The sequence below is a fragment of the Mirounga leonina genome, unplaced genomic scaffold, assembly GCF_011800145.1.
Source record: "Mirounga leonina isolate KUSES-001 unplaced genomic scaffold, KU_Mleo_1.0 Mir_154, whole genome shotgun sequence".
Taxonomy (NCBI): Eukaryota; Metazoa; Chordata; class Mammalia; order Carnivora; family Phocidae; genus Mirounga; species Mirounga leonina.
Window position 1 is genome coordinate 31687284 of NW_023270389.1, and position 21312 is coordinate 31708595.

General features: G+C 32.4%; 1 protein-coding gene across 1 annotated transcript in view; it reads left to right on the forward strand.

The window, feature by feature from the left end:
- LOC118014243 (DENN domain-containing protein 1B) overlaps window positions 1-21312 on the forward strand; it is a 206596-nt gene that overhangs the window by 142697 nt on the left and 42587 nt on the right. Inside the window, exons 11-13 of the mRNA XM_035010393.1 lie at window positions 6975-7075; window positions 12588-12633; window positions 17434-17535. Of these exons, the coding sequence (XP_034866284.1) occupies window positions 6975-7075; window positions 12588-12633; window positions 17434-17535 (249 nt within the window). The remainder of the gene's footprint in view (window positions 1-6974; window positions 7076-12587; window positions 12634-17433; window positions 17536-21312) is intronic.

A 21312-nucleotide genomic window follows, 5' to 3' on the forward strand; every position in this document is an offset into this window, starting at 1 on the left:
TGATTGCTTTGCAATTGTGATTGTCTCTTTTCCAATTGCTAATGGTTTGCAACCAGTTTTATTTTGTTCCTGGTAAGAGATATTTTAAATTATGATTTTCAGAAATGCCTAATAGTTAAAAAGTAGCATCAGCCAATTGGATTTATTTTTTTGGTAATTTAAAATATTACCCCACCCTAAGATATAGTAGCAGAGCGATTATATTAGTAATACCTTCTAAATTAGAGATTTGTGTTTCAGTCCTGACTACTTAATGAAAAAATTATATGACTTCATATAAGCCATTTAACTTTTATCCTGTAGTTTCTTGTCTAAAAAATGAAAGAATTGAACAGAAGAATCACCTCTGAGATCCTTTCTACCTGTTAAATGCAGTGATTCTTTAATTGTACTGTTTATTTCTTAAATAATTGCCTAAATTATGTAGTCTTTATATAATTCACATGAACGTCTTAACCCATAATCCTTTAGAATTCAGTATCTACAACTTTTGGAGGAGAGAAGATAGATGGATACATTCAAGCAGTGTTGTAGATTAGACTTTTAAATTTTGGTGGAAAGGTGTATGGGCCTTTTCCAGGTATTGAATCAACTTTGAGAGTGAGAAGTAGAAAGCAGGAAATTTAGTAATAGGGAAAGGTCATGTAGGGGAAGAAATTTGTTTAAAGCCTATGGCATTTATGTATAATGTGACAGCTACAGAGAACCAAAGAGTTGAGGCGAGTTAGTATGACAGTAATAGTAGTTTATAGAGGGTAACTAGAAGGCAGACTGCCTAAGGGTAGAGATTTTTGTCTCTTTGTTCATTACTGTATCCCCAGTACCAATAATAATAACTGGCACATGTTTGATGTCCCACTTACTAGTTGTGTGATCTTGGGCAGTTTGTTTAACTTTGCCTCAGTTTCCCCATCTGTAAAATCATTAAAAGAATGAATACATAAAAGAAGTAAGTGAGCAAAAAAACCAAAACCAAAAATCAGTCATTTGGTAGGAAAAGGTAATAAACTAGTGATCAAATGTGAGATGATTAGAACTTTTCAAAGAACTTGTGTATGATGAAAAGAGGTCAGGGTAGGGTGATTTTTTAGCAATTAAGTGGCAGAATTTGCCATCCTAATAGGATGAAGAAAAAGAATGAAATATAAAATAATATTTTAGTACAAAAGACATTAAAAATGTACAAATACTCTTTTTTCATTATATAAAATTGCTGTTTTTCCAAATATTTTCTTACAACTGTCACTGGATTTAAATTTTAAAATTTTGCTCAAGTAATATATTTTTTTAAAGATTTATTTATTTATTTGAGAGAGAGAGAGAAAAAGAGAAAATGTGAGTGTGGAAAGGAAGAGGGATTGGGAGAGAGAATCCTCAAGCAGACTCCCTGCTGAGCACAGAGCTTGGATGGTGTTGGCGGTGGAGGGGGGGGGGTTGATCCCAGGACCCTAAGATCATGACCTGAGCTGAAATCAAGAGTCAGATGCTTAACCAACTGAGCCACCCAGGTACCCCTCAAGTAAGAATATTTTATAGTTAGGATAACTTTGTAGTTATCAGATACCCTACTGCTACTTTTTTTTGGTCTAAATTTTTAAATGGGAGTGTAAATTAAGCATGTTTAAACAGATGGTTTCTTTATGCTTTCCACTAATTTTTTTTTCATTCCATGAGGAATTTATCACATTTCCATCTGCAGCAATTTATTCTGTATACCTATAGTTATTTATAGTGCATAAATTTCTGAATTAAATATTGATTCAGGTAAAAATCAAATGAAGTCTCTAATCTATATTTCTTGGGTTTTGTGAATAAATATATTCTTAGGGGACATAAATCTGCCCCTCAATAATTCATATAGAACTTCAGCTGAAGTGAATAGAATTTACCCATAAGAATGAGGCACAGTTTAAGAGATGTGAGTGGCGTTGTGTCTATATGAGAGCTTTACTTGTAAAGTGTGTTGAATTAGAATTGTGCTGTTTTCATTGTGGTCATCACACTGATGGGTTGTTTACCTGTGGTCTCCTTGGGAATCTGAAAATGTGGTTTTCCCCCCAAAATACATGTCTGTTTAATTGCTTAAAACATTGCTTGGTTTTATTAGTGGCTGATTTCCTCTAATAAATATAGTTTGACTTTAAGAAAAAGGAATGAGTGTGATTTTATATCACAAAGGGGAAAGAACTTTAGTTTGGCTTCCAACTAAATATTCTTGCAGATCCAAACTGAGATGATAACTGGTAGAATTTTTATCAATTATCTCTTTAACATCTGAGAGAATCTGTTCCATTGGTTTCCTACTGAAGTTACCCACTGTGATGCCAGAGGAAAGTTTTGTAAATTGGATCTCTGTCACAGACCTCAACTTTGTCTTACAAAGGTCAGGTGTTCTTGTGTGTCTGTTGAGTGTAAAGGCTCATTCTCCACCATATGATTAAGATAGAATATTTTCAGCCAGTAGATATTATTCAGAGCCCCATAATGATGGGAATTTTGAATGCTTGTATATCAAAAAGCATTTTAAAATAATGGTTATTGCACTCAGGAGCTTGCTTGGGTTGGTATCCTGGCTTTGCCATATACTAGACGGGTGATCTTGGGCCATTGGCTTAACTTTGCTGCAGTGTCCTGATCTGTAAAATGGGAATAATGATGATAGAAGCTATTTCATAAGGTGGTTGTGAGGATTAAGTCTGAGTACATCAAGTACTCAGAATAGTGTCTGGCACATAGTAAGCATTATATACACATTTGATGATATTAGTATTATTATTGTTATTATCAGTGACAGTATCTCTGTTAGACACTGGTGGCCTGGGACTGGAAGTTCCGAGTACGTTTATTTGATGACTAAGTTCACTGTCGTCCACCTTTCTTATCAAGTTTCTCCCCGTGATTTTCTGGCCTCATCAGTTCTTTCCTTTTCACGTGGTTTCCACATATACTTATTTTATAATTATCGTGCATGGGAGAGAAATGTTCCTAGTGATTTTATTGTGCATTAATCAGTATGTGGGACCATATCAAGTCAATATATTGAGTATGCTTTGTGAAATCATATTTGCATTTAAATATTCATTTGTCATTTAACAAAGATGATAAGGATTTTTTTCTTAAATTTTTATTTGGAAAATTTGTTTTTCTTTGAAAATTATAGCCTTATTATATATTATTCCTCATTTATTATTTCTATAGTTTCCAGAGCATAATGACTGGGATATGTTCTGACTCAAATACTGAAACTTCTCCCGCCCTCTCTGCTTTCATAAAGAACAGCTGTGGTATTAAATCACTGACAGAATATTAGAAAAGAATATAGAGTTCTAGTCCTGTTGTGAGCCAGACGTAGAGTCTTGGGTAATTCTAGTCCAAAGAAGTATGATTGTCATTTCCCTCTGTGCTTAAACAATCAATATATCATAAATAACTTACAAGTAAATGATTCTTCTTACTTGGCTTAAAAATTGATCTCATTTCTTTATAGTACTTTATTTTGCAAATCAGACTTCTAAAATACATAGTTTCTTTTCCCTAATTTGCTTAGGTGTTAGAATGTTCTAGATAAATAATTTGTTGTGACAGTTAGTTCCCTTCAGAGGTGTGGACAAATTTCATGAAGAATAAGTCTTAAGAGTCTCTGTCATGTCCCACAAGGCCCTCCAGTTCTGACGAGGCTTGCTTCTCTGACCTTACCTCCCGCTGTTCTCCCACTTACTCCGATCCAATCTACTCCTCTGTGAAGATGACTAGCATGTTCCCACCTCATCTGCCTGAAATGCTCTTCCCTCAAAGCCATAACAGTGGGCTCTCTTAGATCATTCGGGTCTCAGTTCAAATGTCACGGCATCAGAGTTTGTCTCTAATCCTCCTGTCTAAAACTACCCCTGTCACTTTCTACCCTCTTAGTCTGCTCTAGGTTTCCTCTTAGAACTTACCTCTAACCCACATAATATTTACTTGTTTATTGTTTGCTTTCCCCACTAAAGTGTAAGTTCCATGAATACAGGGACTTTGTTCTGTTCAGTATGGGTCCCTGTGGCCTGGTAGAGATTTATGATAACACATAGCAGGCACTCAAAAATTTTGTTGAATTAAGCAAGTAACTTACTATGATATTTCCAATTGCTCAGTTACTTCTTGTGCTTTAAAGGTTTTAGAGATGATCTTTAGATATATTTTGAAGGTGGTCTGATTTGTAGTCTAGTTCTGTTAACCGCCTGTCTGGGAAAAAATATTGTTAACTAAGAACATAAAATGTTAGAATTGGTCTGATCTAAGACTAAAGAATACTACCTCTCTCAGAGACAATGCTTACAGATCGTCTCGCATATCCTTCTTATTTTAAAGATTAGGAAACAGATCTGGTTATATTTGTACATGTGCCAGAGGTCATACAGCTTTAGTGGCAGAGCCCTAATTTTGTATGCTTCATTTCTTATTGTTTTATACAGTTAATATATAATTGTGTTTGATTTCCTAGTACATTTTTTTCTTAGTTGTGTTTTTTCACTCACTACTAACTCTTCTGCAAAGTAGATGTTATAATAGTGTTCTCTCTAGTTTTCAATCACATAGCTATTACATGCTGCTAGGGGAGTATGGGGGATCTTTGGTCTGTTTCTGCCTTCTCTGGAAATTTCCACTTGGGTGTCTCACATTCAACAGGATCGATATTTGCAAAAACATATTCCTTGTAGTTCCACCTGAACCTGACACTTTTCGCTGTATCACTTTAAATAATTCATTCTAGTTGCTTAGGCCAGAAATTGTGGTTAGGGAAGGGTAGTGTTTTTACCTCTCCCTGTCACCTACCCGCTAAATCCAAAAAGTTGCCAAATCCTGTAGAACGTTCTTCTTTCCGGGCAGACCTTGATTAGTAAAGATGATCCTTTGCCACATGCTGGCTGTTGCAGGTGTTTTGTAACTGTCTCTCATCACGGAGAGCAATCGCCCTCTGTGTGAAGCCAATAAGATTCATCAGATGATATTGTGCCTTCTTAGCGAATAATTCATTAACTTCACTTAAGGATGACCATTAAGGGCATAGGGAAGGTATCTATAAAGCAATTAATAGAGTGCTTTGAACTCTGGGTGTACCCAATAAGATAGGTTACCCTTATTGTAATTCCTCATTTTGAGAATGTAGTATTATTCTTGTTACACTGTTATTTTCTTAATAATGTAAAAGGAACACTTTCTCTTTTTTTTTAAGGCTTTAAATGAGTTGTTTTAAAAGTAATCTGTGTGCAAATGGAGAAATTGAGTAAAGTAGCCCCCTTTCAAAGCTGTATAAATGCTTTTAGCCATTGAGTTACACTGAAGGGATGGAAAGAGTTAATACAGCTTTAAAGATGCCTAATTTACAACCAGGGAGTACCTAAGAGCTCTCAGAGAATTTGACCAAGTTAGATCAACCCTATTTCATCTCCCTCTATGAGGGTTCAAATAAGACAAATAAATCCAAGGTCTGTAATTGTTAAGTGAAGGTATTTGAATGCCTCCTAGTGGTATATTATATGCTCCAATTAAGGAATTTTTTAAAAATAATTTGTGTTGAAGGAATACTGTAGATAAACTAGTAAAGCTTGTAAGTGCCAAGTACTAAAATCCTTTAATGATAGCATCCTAAATAGAAACAAAATACATTGTTTGCCATATAAAATTAATTAAAAATCTAACTGGAAAAAATATATATGATGAAGATGAGTATACTTTTAATAAAAATTTTTATGTTTTGGTTCAAATGGGATTCCTTTAATTTTTTTTTTTAGCTGAACTATTTTGCACTTAAATATGAACAAATGTTTCTATTAAGATTGAATTACTTTTTATACATTTATCCTTTTAGGTTAATTTGATTATTGTGTGTAAGTTTTAATTTCTCTGTATAACAGGAATAATGGTTTACAGAAAGTCTGTGGATTATTTTCAGATAGTTTTATTTTTAAATTCCAATTTTCAAGTTGAATAAAATGATTTAATTAGTAAGCTTGAAATGCTGATTCTAGCAAGACTTTTAAAATGAAGAATGCTGACTTCATTATTGCTTTAAACATTAAAAAATGATTAACAGAGAAATATAATTTAAGATGTAAAGAAAAGTCCCATGGAAAGAATTCTGGTGAGGGTCAGTAGGAGGGAGGGGAAAAAAAGTGATATCCCTTTGTTAAGCATTAAAAAAAATATTTAATTAACTGCTTGCCAAAACAAGACAATTAAAATGGCAATTACCTTTAAAATAGCATCAATGTATTTGCAGCTGTTGTGATATAAAGCTAGGAAACAAAATGTTAATCTGAAATGAACAGTTTAAATATGAAATTATGATATACTTGGCTTCCTGTAGTACAGCTGTCAAGCTTGGGCAGTTCGCTGGTCAATAGTGACATTCTATGTGTCAGTGAACAGAGTCTCTTGATACCATAACCCGCAGTTCACACATTACTGAAGCTCCAACTGTCGAACATTCAAGTCCCCTGGTATTATTGCAGCTTCCAGACTCTCCTGACTGGCTCATGTTTCATTCTTTGGCAATTTGCCCTAATGATATCCCTCAGGAGCTTTCAGCCTCTCTTCCTTTCCATATTTAATCGTGGTATATTAATCTGAGTGATGCGCAAACTGTGCTGCACAAATTGTAATTTCCTATAATTTCTTCTAAGATGCTCACCTAATTTTTCAGTTTTACTTTTATTTATGTTCTAAGTTTTGACCCCAAACACTGTATTTTCAGATAGTTATAATTGTCTCCATAAGATGCCCAAGAAGCCACTTTTGCTATTTGTATATTTTTTAGAGGGATTTTGAACGTAAGCTTTTTTTTTTTCCTGGCAGAATTGGTAAAGATAGTGTGATTTAGGTCACTAAATAAATTGTTTTGTGGTTGTTATTAATCTTTGCTAACTTAAGCATGTCTTTTTGTTTGGAGGGTCAGCAGCTACTTACTGTTATTATCCTTTTGCAAACTTCAGTTAACTGCCTGTGTCCATGGATCGGCTGCCCTGCTGTACCCCATGTACTGGCAACACATATACATCCCAGTGCTTCCTCCGCACCTGCTGGACTACTGCTGGTAAGACGGCTCTGGCTGGACCCCTTTGAATCCAGGGTTTGTGATTAGAGAAGACTCATTATTTGTAGAGTAGGTAAGCGGGGTGTGTATATATAGACGAATGGGAGCCCTGAAACTTGGCTTAGAGACTGGTAACAAATATTAGAAGGTGCTTTCATGAAGGGCATTTCAAAGCTAGCAAAAATGTATACTTGGCAAGCATAAAGTTCTTTAGACTTTGTGAGGTACTTCTGCAGTCATTTAGATAATTAAATGCGTAAAGAGAAATAAGTACAGTCTTAGTGGTGGTTAGCAGAAGTTATAGTATCAGTTAGAGAACTCCGTATCCCCGGTGTCAGGATTTGTCTGCAGAGGGTGTCAGAAACCACGTTGTCTCTGTTGGGGCACACTTTCATTCCCTGTACCTGAGGACACACTTTCCTAGACCCCTCTTCCCTCAGCAGCACACCAAATACCAAACACCAGCAAAGGGGTTGCCTCTAATTCAGGGATTCCCTGAGTTTCTGGTTTAAATCAAAGTCTCAGCCTTAAGCCACTATGAAAAGCAATGTTGAAAAGTGTTGGGAATCATTTTGAAAAGCTTCCTGGCATTAGAAACAACTCCCAGTGATCTCACCCAATCTGAACTCAACTATACCTGTAGAACTTTTCTGTTCTCTTCCTCCGGAAGAGGGTGTATACTCACGGTGAGGCTGGACAGGGTTAGACTCTGGAACAGCAGCTTGAAATGCTGACTCTAGCAAGACTTTTAAAATGAAGAATGCTAACTTAATTATTGCTTTAAACATTAAAAAATGATTAACAGAGAAATATAATCCCTGTGACCAACATACCTAGTACATATTAGCATCTTGAAGGCAGGAATGGCAGTTTATTCACATTGACAATGCCATAGATCCTGGCACATGGTGTTCAGTAATTAAAATTTATTCATTTTAAATAATTCTTACAAAAGTAATTTGAAAATATATTGATACATGATTTTTAAAAGTACATGTCAAGTTAGTGGCTCAAGAACTAACACTTCTAATGACGGAGCTTAGAATTATATTTTATCATATATAATGTTATGCTATTTTAATTTCTCTATTAAAACATTCTGACCTCTTAGGAGGTAACGTCCCTTTAAGTTCAGTTCTCTGTAATGATTACACATTTAAGACTTTCTAAAATACTGTTATTTAGAAATTATTCTGTGAGGTAGGTAGTTCTGTGCTAATTCTTCCCAGAGATGTCTTCCTGATACTTTCTAACCCGGCCATCAAGTTCTTCTGCTGCTTCCACTGTAAGGAAGGAAGGTTGTTTCATATTTCAGTCCCTCGAATTTTCTTACTAGTTTCTAACTTTGAAATAGCCTTTAGGACAAGTTCTAACAGCCTATATGCCAGACAGTTCCCTGTTCCAGAGAGTACAGCAGTGATAAACAAGGAGTTATCTGAAACTTCCTGAACCTTAAGGTCACAATGATAGGCTCAGCTTCTATCATAGGAACTGAGCAGTATAATATAATTTTTTTCTTTTTTTTTCTTTTGAAATAGCTGTCTAAGACTCTAGCTCTCTTCTGTCAGAAAATTTTATGGACTAAAGTATTTCTTAGGGAAAATAGTTTTCTTCCCTTTGCGTCCTTACAAATGATCTTAGAATTATACTGATCTCTATGCAAAAGGGAGAAAAATATTAGTGATTGTCCCTTCAGTCTCATGGTTTTTGAATAAAGACATTTTTATATTTCACTTCAAAAATAACACCAGAAAGGTTTGATGGGTTAGATGTATATTTGCCAGCTCTTCAAGGTGGATGGTACTTTCCAAATCCTGAAATAATCCTGTCTCCTGGAAGTATTTTTGTTTGCGCACCTGGTATCTCTGGTGTGACATAGACTGTGGAGAGTCATAATGCCATCTTGTGACCATGCATGAATATAGCATCTGGGTCTGCTAATGAAAGGCGTGCTAATTTGTTGACTCATTCATTCATCCACCCATTTGTACATCAAATATTTAGTGAACACCTATTTGCCAAGCAGTGAGTATATGTAAGGTAATGAATGAAACTTAGTTTCTGCCCTTGTAGTATCCAAAGAAAGGAAGAAATTCACACACATGTGCATAGAGCACACACATACACGTACACACAAGAGGAACACAGAGTAACACTTCAGTACTATAAGGTTTATATCAGAGGCATGTAAATGCAACATGGATGGACACCTAGGAAGAAGTGGCCCACATTGCTTAGTAGGTTAGGGAAGGCGACTGGGAGGAGATGACACCATCTAGATTTTCTTTTAATCTACCAGTGTAGAAGAAGAATGGGAATTTCTATTTAACAGGTACAAGATTGCAGTTATACAAGATGATTAAGTTCTAGAGGTCTGCTGCACAATGTTGTGCCTATGGTTAACAATACTGTGTTGCAGACTTAAACATCTCTTAAGAGGGCGGATCTCATATTCAGTGTTTTTACTACGAGAGAGAGAATGAGAGAGAGGGAGAAAGAGGGAGAGGGAGAAAGAGAGAACCTTAATGTGGCAAGTCCATGATACTGCCACACACTCTTAAACTTTCTGAGTCCTTAAACACCTAGGAGGTAGTATGACTCTAGTACCAGTAAAATTATAATCATTCTTTATTTGTTCAAGAGTGGTTGAGTCGCTTTTTTATTTAGGCTGCCTATCTGACTGTTCTTTCCATGAAAGGAGCTGATTTAGCTTTTAAGAGCATTGTTTTTTAAAACATAAATGGAAAATTATGCTGTTTAGACTACCTAAGTTAATAGACTGCTGTTACTGTGTACCCACAGGTGGTCTCTGTAAGAAAACCTAAAAAGAAAAAAAAAAAAAAAGCTATTACATGGTGATTATTTTTGAGTAAAGATTAATTGCTACCCCAAATGAGAAGCAGTCATTATGGTCTTCTGTATCCTATCTTTGCAAAATAACTTCCTTGACAGAAAGATCTAGGACAATTTTGCATGTGGATGATAAAACATCTGTGTTGCCAAGGATCTCTTCCTGACTTATTAACACCCTAATCTAATTAGGAGATTTCAGCTAGGGTTGCAAAATTACTTTTCGTGAGATTTGGCTGATATAATATTATGAGGTACACAATCCAGTTTTCATGAGAAAGAAATAACTATTCAGTAAAATCTATATTCCATAAAATACAAAATCTGTCTATAAAATATATTCTATAAAATCTATATGCAAAACATCATGATTATTTTAGGAATTTATGCTCTAGATTAATAATGCTTGCAATTCTAACATCTCTATATGTTTTTGATTTTGTTAGTAATTAGTGAGATAAAAACACAGTACCCAGTAATCTCACAGAAAAAGTTACAAGTTACTTCATTACTAAGTTCTACATATGAGCCCTTAATTGAATTTTTATTCTAGTTTAACAACTGCTAAACATTTATTTTTTGTATTTCAAGAAATAACTAGCTCTCATGAAGTTTTAAAAGTGTTAGCTGTATTTCGTAGGACTTCAGTAGGTTAGCTACTAGTTTTGGCTCTGAATTTTTGAAATCTGATCCACTCAGTGTTCGTCCAACATCTGTAAAATGGGCATAATAATTGTTAATTTTAGAAAGCTTTTATATTTTTGATGAACACTCATTATATTAAGACGTGCTTCAAAATTTGAGACACCTTGGACTTTCTATGTTGTGAATTTTGTGCGTAGGATAAATCTGGGTGAATTGGAAGTTTGCATAGTAACTTGAATAATGTTATACTTACTTTGCACATGGACCGCTTGACATATTTAAGATCTTGGGATTTTCTACCCTGTTTTGTGAAAATGTTCTGAACCCGGTCGTGGGAGCCTAGAATAGTTAGTGACATATATTTTATGTCTTCTGTGGAGTCCCAGAAGGAATTCCAGAGATGAGAACTTGAACTAGGGAAGTAATCAGCCTCCCTTTATTTAAGCAGAAGTGGGACAGTCCACATTTATTCCTCCTGTTTCCTTTTGAAGGCAGAAAAATCTGTTAGGTCTTAAGGATATCAAGGCCTATAAATAGTTCTTAACTTTCAGTCAAATGTTCCAGAATATCAGATCAATTCCAGATGGTCTGTTGTATTAAAAAAAAAAAAAAGATAGGAAGGAACAAAGCTACAAAAGGGAATTAGATGGAACCTAGTACAATGAGAAGTAATGAACAGGATAATGAGGAGTCAAATATAAATTTTAACCATCCTTATTTTTGGTGAGTTCTGGATATATGTTAGTGGTTAAGTCATCTTTAAATAAATTTGGAGTTTTGAGGTTACCTTGAAAACTGTGGATCTGTCGAGGTGCCTGTTAGCTTTATCCATGACTGGTTCTCAGTACAGAGTGTATGCAGGAGTTTGGACAGCTCAACTCTAACAGTGACAGTGACGTTTGGAAAATTAAGCAAATTCTTTGAAAAAGACTATCTGTTTTCATTAACGTAGAAAATGTTTGCATTAAATATAACACAGAGATGTCTATACAAAAAGTGTCAAAAATGTTTTATTTTTAAATAGCTATTTATTTGCATATCTTCTATTACCTTTGTGGACATCCGTCCATTCTCAGGTTTTCTTGTTAAATAATATTTTGATTTTAAAATGTCGTTAGATAATTCCCTTCTTGTATTTCATGAGAAATGTTTTTGAAATTACTAGTAAGTCTGATTTTATGTTACAAAAAATATTTAATGTCTGTATCCTCTGTTGGAGTATAAGATCCACAAGGGAATATATTCTGTTTATATCATTTATTATTGTACCATAGCTCAGGTTCCAGCATCTGGTTTGCTCCAGATATTATCTGTTGAATTAATTAATTCAGTATTATTCTTAAACATATTTGAATATTTTGATTTGTTAAAATTATTTTATTAATAGAAGTAAAAGTGGGATAAATAGGAATGTATGACATTTAAATAAAGGACTAAGTATATGAGCAGAAAGATAGCACAGAAGGAGAATGATAATAGTAGAGGAGGCGCTTGTTTATCTTTGTACTTCTAGTTCCCAAGCAGTGCCTGGCACATAGTAGCTCTCAATAGATATTGGGTGATTGACTAACTCAAAAAATTTTGGTGCCATAATAGGCATGAAATGATATATTAAGAAAATCATAGAAATAAGAAACTAATTGAATAAAAAAAGGTATATAAGAGAAATGGGAATTTGATAATTAGGACATATTTGATGTGAGGTATATGGAAGGTTTAATTCAGACTATGGCCTAGACTCTAATATTCTTCCTAAATAAAAAAGTTATTTTAGGCATTACCACTCTTTATTTAATTATAGATTATTTTGTGATTTTTATGCAAATCAACCTTAATTTGAATATACTAATGACCTCCCAGATTAAATTTGACTTTTATATATTGAATAATTTTAAATATCTATAATGGGCTGTATTAGAACTGTACATTTAATTAATTTAGTTTTTTAAACCTTCTGAATTACTTATATTGTTGTTTTAGTTTTAATGAACTTATACATTATATATCTTTAATTTAGTGCTCCAATGCCATACCTGATTGGAATACACTCCAGCCTCATAGAGGTGAGTATCTTTCAGACATGAGATACATGAGTGATAAATTAATTAATAAAAATCATAGTTAAAACAGTTGTGTTTTGAAAGAGTATCAGCTGAATAGTATAAAGCAGTGACTAGTTTCATATTTAGGGTATCCTTACACAATCATTTTCAAAAAGGTAATATTTGGAATAATTTCATTTCAATTAGTATACTGAATGACCATCTTCAATGGCATGAAACCCATGAAAATACGTTAAACTTGGTCAAGGTCATGTGGTAAGTTTTTAAATACTAAAAATGTAGTCTTTGATGAACCACTTTCTTTATGGCACTTGGGATCTTTTATATTTATTTCTTTTTCGGACCTTATTTTGAAGGTCAGAATTTATGTAGTTATAAGTCATAAAGGGAAAATGTTTTTATTTTTCAAGCTCCATTATGATCCAGTTTATCAGTGTGCATTTTCAAGATGTGGTTTTAATACTCTAATCATGAAGTTTAAATTAGAATATAGCTTTAAAATTTTTTTTAATTTCCAGTCCTGTTGAGGATTTAAAATGCAGTAATTTTTTTTGCACTGTTATCACTTCATTCCAAAATGATTTTTGTGACTTGTCATCATTATAATGAAAAACTTTGAACTTTAAATACCTTAAACTTGGAATCAGTGAGATTTCCAGAGAAGACTTCTTAGAAGATTAGATTCTAAAAAAAATAAATAAATAAAAGACTTGGACCCAAACAAAAGACTTGGGTCAGTTGCATGGTATCATTATGCTAGCTGATTTCAGTTTTACTCAGTTTTCTTTCTTTTTTTTTTCTTTTGCTGATTGTGCGTATTGTACATTAGCCCAATGTCTAATCAACAACCTAAATGAGTTAGGTTTGGTTTTCTCATTAGTTGTTGTCACTGTATACACCATCAGTCCTCACTTTGCTGATCAAGGAAGATCCTTTTGATTATTTTAAAACTCCTGAGGATTGTGTCTGGAGAAGTAATGTTCCTATAGTAGTCCTTCCTAAGTTAGAGAGTTCTATGTGTGCTCTGGTTTTGGTCATTTTCTCCTTTTGCAGAATGCTAGGGCAACATTTTTTATTTGTTTAATCATCAACAAAGAATACATTTTAATGAGTTTCTTTGGTAGACTTAATTTGTTTTTAATTTTGAAGTCTGAGTTGGATAACATTATGAATCTTTATGTTTATTGATTTTTAGAAAACTTATTCTTACATGACAAGGTACTGGCAGTGGAAGGTCAATGTGCATAAAATAAAGCATGAATGAATAGGTATTTAGTCTGTTATTTGATTGTGGGATATATATCTGGTATTTTATTCATCATTATTTTCACTGAATAAAATCTAACCGCAGTTAGTTGGTATGGGTTCAAAGAAGTCATCAAATTGAATTTGATTTTAGTGCACATGTCTCTTCTTATTTAATAGATTAATTTTTTATAATATATTTATTTGTACAGATGAAAAATATTTAAAGTAGTTTATTGTACCTGTTGATGTGATATATTTTGTTGCATAATGGTGCTATATCAACGTTTAAAACAGATGATTCAGCTTTTCCAAAATATTATGGAAATGGATACATGTTTTAAATATTTGATCACCCTTATCATAAATTTATTGGATACCTATAGAGAAAATCAGTACTTTTTTAAAGGAGCAAATCTAAGAATTTTTTACTCCTGACAGTATTGTCTTAGAGAAATGGTCCATTCTAATTTTAAATTGGTTCATCATTAAATAAGACTGTTTAGAGCCATGATTAGATTGGCTGAAATCTCTGTACCTTTTATACTCTGGATTTATTGAACTGTCTTTGTAGTCAGTTCAATTAGGTTTATTTGGTTTAATAGTGAACGAGAAGGTACAATAGAACTTCGAGAATGTCTTTAAACCAGTTGGGTACCATTTAGTAACTTTCTCCTTAATTTATTACAAAATGATACAAGTCCTGCAATTCTATTCTTATTATATCATTAATAGGCAGATTTTTTTAATCTTTTGTGCTATCTTGTTTTATATTAATGGTGTTATAATTAAAATGTGGATATATCTGTTTACCTATTTTATATATGAGACCAAACTGAGTAATTTTTTACATTTTGCTCGGCTGCAATTACAACAGGTTTTTTTTTTTTTTTAGGAAGAATCAAAATATGCCCTATTCTCTCTCTTGGTCAAGACAGTTTCAGTACACTAGTTTTACAAAGATTTCTAGATATAATTGTTCAAGGATGTGAAACTAATATCCTTTCAAATCTTTCTTTTAATTATTTCTATGTAATCATGAGTGAAAGATGGCTAGGAATCTCTTTTTAAAATGTGAATTTGCTTCCAAAATAAAGGATAAGGACATTTTGTTCCCCCTGAAAATTAGACTTGAGGGATGAACTCAAAGGCCTGTAAATGATGAGAAATAAGTTAGTGGAGGCTACAAAGTAAGGATTGTATTATGTGTTTTAAAATACACAAAAAATAGTTCTGAATAAAATGTTAGTTCAGTTTTACAAGAACATGTGACTACTGCCACTGTGTCATTTCCTTGCAATAAAACACATGATGCACATATGTAGTCACATTGCCTGGATGGGTTATTATATAGAGAGGATGTGAGAGAAAAACTTACCAACTTTTAATACCTTGCTGTTGTCCTTCATAAGACTTCCAGTCTCTGTCTTGATATTATTTTATTACTTTTGAAGAAAAAGGCAAATTCTCCTTTTTCTTGTTCTTTCCCAATCCAAGCAAGCTGATGAATTTTATGAGCTATAAAAATATGAGACAGAGAAAGTGGTATCATTTTATATGCTGTATGACCTTTTACTCCTGTTTAGAAAATTGTTAAAGCCTGACTTGGAAGGAAACATAGATAAAATACTAAGATTAATCCAAATTAAAAAAAATTTTTAATTACATACTGTATTTCTCTTGTTGCTTATGTAGAATCGTTCTCATGTAGTTGTATTGATTTATTGAAATCAATACATTTTCCATTCTTATTGCATGGTCCCTTGAACAGAATTTAATATTCAGCTATTATCACACTTTTTTAAACTAAGTGCAACTTGGAAAAAATTATACATTTCATGTTAATACTAATCTTCTTTACTCAGAGTTTAGCATTTGTATCACCACAGAATATTTAGGCATCACATAACCATTATTTCAGGCTATTTAGAGGAACTCATTTTATCCTTTAGCAAGTGCATTGGATTTCTGGATTATCTTTACAGTTTCTGTTGAAAGGGACAACTTAGAATTGAAGGTGGAAATCAAAATTATGACACACCTTTCCCGTCCAAATGCCATTAATATAAATGTATTTTTGCTTATAAAATAGGGTATTTTTGTATTTATGCTATAGTTAATTTATAGATAACTATATATTTATGTATGTGAGCCTCTTTTGCATGTATGTATACATATGGAAAGGAAAGGGAATAGTTTATTTATAAATGTTTTGTCAATAGTGTCACACAATTGTAGGTGATTCTCTGTTAATTTCCAAGAAACAGCCATCCTCTGACTCTTATTTTAGAGTACTTACAATGACTTTTCCAAGATGGATTTTTAAAATCATGTGTTCCCTGGAGAATTCATGTTCTACACAGACACTATGGCTTTCTTAACACAAACTCCGTACTCTATACCACCATTTCCCTAGCAAATTTAACATTCTACCTAATCAATGCAGAGATTTGAAGTTCTAAATGAATCAAGGAAATTTCATTCTTGAACAACATAAAAAAATTGGTCTGGCCAATTTAAAATTTAAGGTATTTAATAATTCCAAAAATGGCTATTATTCTAGAATGTCATTTTTAAAAATACTATACTGAAGAAGAATTCTACACTGAAATTAATTTACTTATTGCCAGTTGACCTATACAATTATGGAATTCTGAGTTGATAGATCTGTTTCATTAATGAGCACCTTATTTATTTGCTCAAAAAGTAATACTATTTCCTATCATGGAAATAAGGCAAATAGATTTACATGATTTAAGTATACATATTAGTTTAAATAGGAAAAATAAACCATAAGTATTTTCTTTAAGAATGAAAAATATGATGAAATTCTAATTTACCATCATTAGTCCACATACTGAGATAATTTGACCATTTGACTAAATTGTCAAACAAATAAGATAAGCCAAACAATTTGATAGGCTGTTAAATTTGATCTTTTATATTAATCATGTGATAAATATTACTAACAATTTCTTATTACTGCCTTCTTTATCATTTTTCTTAACTTATAGTCCTCATCATCAGCTTACACTGAATTGATATGGAAATACAGAGAAAATGTTTATTAATTTAAAACTTAGTTCACTTACAGTAGTCATAATTATTGGCTTATGTTAGCCCTACAATATGATTTATGCTAAAAATAGGTATAGAACTGGCCACAAGTTCCTGTATCATAGGATTGAAATTCAGCTTATAAAGGTATAAATTTTTGTGGTTAATGTAGCTGTGCCTATTTTGTGAGTTTTTGTTGTAATATCTCTTTGGTAGTTAAATTATATTCAGTATCTCCAAACTAAATCAGTGTGTTTAGATGAGCAAACATTCTATTTTAAGGATTTTTTTCCACCCAATCTTTTTGAGTGATTATGGACAAACTTTCTTTCTCATAAGGCAAAGTCATTTATATGTTCTTATAATATAGGATTTTCTTTTTTTCTTTTCCCAAGGCTGATTATCCTTAAGATAATTTTCTCTACATTTCTAAGCTCATTATAGTTTTGGAAGGAAAATATACTAAGATGTTTATTTATAATTGTGTTTTTTAAACAGAGAGTGAAAAATAAATCATTGGAGGATGTGGTTATGTTAAATGTTGACACAAACACTTTAGAATCACCATTTAATGACTTGAACAACCTACCGAGTGATGTGGTAAGTCTGAAGGCTATTTTGTGGTGAACATACATATATCTATATATATATAGATATATATATATATGTTTTCTCCTGGACCCTTGAATTACCAAGAGTTATTTTTCCCAGTTTTCTATCTGAAATAAAAGGGCTGAGTATGTGCATGGGTGTGAGAGGAATCATGTAGATTCTATATTTAATATTTTCTACTTTTGGCAGTTGATGAGATGTTGAATGGAACATCCTATTCCTATTGTAAAAGTAGGATCATAATTAAAAAGCTAGATGCATTCATTAGGCAGAGTTTCTTTAAACCTAAGTCTCTTCATCTCATCTTAATCATTATATTACAAAGTAGGCATTTCTGTCTGCCTAGTGGCATGTCTTGCAAAAGAATGAGAGAGTTTTTGAAGGCAAGGAGAAGAAGGGGGCCAATTACCGGCTTTTGCTTCCCTGCCACCTGCCAGTGCTTTTCCTTTTAATTAATGATCTGATGGCACTGGTCAATATAATAAGAAATGCTTGTACAGTTGGGGTCAGAAAATTCTGTCTTTGATCTCCCTCAACTTTCTGAAACATTTATTTGTTTTCTCTAAATTATTTCAGTTTTATTTTAATCTTTTCTATCCTGCTGAGGGCCACAAGAATGAAAACCTACACTGTTTGTCATTTGCTTTGGCAGAGCAAAGACTGCTTACTTAGAATTCTATTTGTAAATTAAACTGCAAACCCAGTTTGTCATAAAAGACATCTGATCCTTTTGAAATGACGAAAACTGTCTTTTGTCTGTAAAGGCTGATAAATTAAGTGCCAGTTCTTTTCTGGTCTTTGATCTTGCAGAGGATGTGTGTGTGTGTGTGTGTGTGTGTGCGTGTGCGCGCGCTCGCGCGCGTGCGCGTGCATGTGCGTGTCTGCAGCTTATAATAGGATATATTCTGTATTTCATGTTAGTCACCAAAAGTGCATTTTTTTGGCCTTCGTATTCCTTAGAACAGGGCAAAAATGCAGACTAGTACTGTTTCTGTATATATATAATGGCTATTTAAAAATATCTTTATAACAGTTCTAAGTTAAAAATAACTCTCCTAAAAAAATCCAGTTTTTTCAGGGATAGTAAAATTTAGAAATAAAAATCCTTCATCATATGTTTTTCTGTAATATTGCAAGTACTTAGAAATCATTATCAGGGAGTTTGAAAAAGTGAATTTAAAAATTTCAAACTCAAATAATATAATAATACTGGCTTTGATTGTTCTTATCACAAGTGATAGGAAAAATGTGATTTTAAAGTTAAAATCAGATTATTTATGCCCATAAGTAACCTAAAATACTTGCTGACCTTGAAGCAAATTAAATTGAACTACTTTATCTTACTAGAGTAAAATTTATGCTATGAATGAACAAATCCAAACCCAGACCAGTAAAGAATTATGTTATCTTTTTAGCTCATTATAACTAGATTGCCTCATTATAAAAATTTTGCAGAAGCTGCTAAAAATGATTAGAGTTATTAATTTAGAAATTCATCAAAGAATTCTTCATTGGATGGAAAAATAATTATGAAATAAAGTCCCAACTTTTACAAATATTGTCTTTATGTGCAATGCATTTCCTACTGTTAATGCCCTAAGGAGAAAGTATTGTTTATTAAAAAAGAAAAAAGAAGAAGAGGAAGAAAAAAGAGAAATAAATCAGCTTTTTTGTGTCATAAAAATTTTTATAGTTACTTTCAGTGGTGGCTGATTTTATTTCTTTAAGAAAACAATCCTTAATAGTAATTTTTTTGATGGGTGATTCTTTTTTAATTGAGATGTACTACTTTCCCAGTAGAATTAGTTTCATATTAAGACATTTATTTTAAAATATGAAGAAGTTAAATAGTACTCAGAAAATGTAAAAGCCTAAATATATAAAATGACAGGAGGGACCATCTCCTTTATTTGTAACAGTTAACTGTACATAACTGAAATTTAAAAAAAAGCATAAAAAGGCACACTGTTAGGTGGTGTAGATATAACTATATGTATGCTTGAAATTAAAGGCCACAGACTTACAGACAAATTTGAACAATGAATAAGTGGATACAGCACTGGGGTGGAACTAGGACCATTTGCTGAAAGTATGAGAGGTTTTAAACTTATGGTCATTTTCTAAAAATATTTTAGGTGATTGTTTGTTTAACCCCTCTCTAATAAATTTAGCTTTTTCATCAGTTTTCCAAAAGCTATCTCTTACAGTTCTGTAGGAGATATGATAAAGTTATCACATCATACTTTCTCTAATTATAAATGTTTTAAATGAGATGTGTTAAAATTACAAATGATCTTACTGATTTTTTTTTGTGATTTGAATTAATGAAATATACTTGAATCCTGAAAAATATTACTACTGGTATTGTTTGATTATTCAGTAAATTAACTGATGTTTAAAAGGGGGCCTTTTAAAATCATTTACCAAAACATTTAAATTATACTTACAGGCTAGATGACTTTCTATGCATGTGCACTCTATTATTGTGTCAGCTTGACCAGTGGTCTTGGCTGTTCAAAGGTCAGTGGTCACAGTTGTCCTGAATTACTAGTTCTTTTTTCCTGTGGACCCTCTGCTGTGTTGCATGCTGTAATCTTCTTAATGGCTTCATTCCAATATTCACACATAATATTTTAGATTTATTGACTGTTAGAAATACTACCATGCCAGTAGCAGTTCCGCTACTCTTAAGGTATTTAAAATTGGAAAAATAAATCAGGGCAAAGCTTTCAGGAATCCTTTGTTTTCCTTAAGGGAAGGGAAAAAACTCTCTTCCTGTCTTCTGACAAGAACACTTGTTTTTCGATTTCATCATTTCACTATAGATTTGGATCATTAAAAGAAAAAAAAACAAATTTTATTGAGAGTGATTTTAATGATATTGATTATTACATGGAATATCTTTTAAAAGCAGTAGATCCATTAAAATGTACTTTTGTAGTTTTCTGTCTGAATGCATTGTGATTTTTTTTTTTAGTGGCTATGTCAAATATAGATACCTTCAAACATGTAGATTGAGTGTTTTTATATAAAAAATAAATTTTAGGGCTATGTAACAATATCAGTTGAATTTAGTGTTACTGTGGTATGTTTTTAAGTGTGGGGAAATTGGGACAGTTGAATTAAATACAACATTTGAAATTTCAAGTGAGTTCATTTTAACCTAAGAAAATTTACTGTTGAGACCTCCTCATTCTAAATATATATACAGATTTAGTTTCAATTCCATAATAATTTAAAATGTTCTATTTCTAAGGTACTACTGCTCATTTTAATTTTTATCATCATTAATATTTTTAAAAGGAATTTGGAGAATTGTTAACTATTTCAAAAATAAATAGGATAACTCACTTGTTAGAAAATTAAGCTAATTAGAATTATAATGAGGTTTAGGAAATCCCTTCATGAGAAAATTAAGTTAGAACAATTATAAACTAATTCTTATAGATGAAAGCAGGTTAGAATTGACATCTGAAAAAGTTACGTGCATTAAAATATCCATTACCAGGAAAGTGAATTTTGGTCTGTGTTGCTTAATTGTCTTTAAATAATTTTAACTCATTAGATTGTAAAAAATAATATACTCAATATACTTATCCCTATTTTAGATAAGAAGATGAAGACACAGAAAATATACTGTACATGGTATTTTTAGAGCTTTAGTTCATATAGTTTGATCCTGTCATACTTATGCCCCAAACACTAGACCATGGTCCCTCTCATATAAACATGATATACACTGTAATGAGTAACTGTTTTAGAATT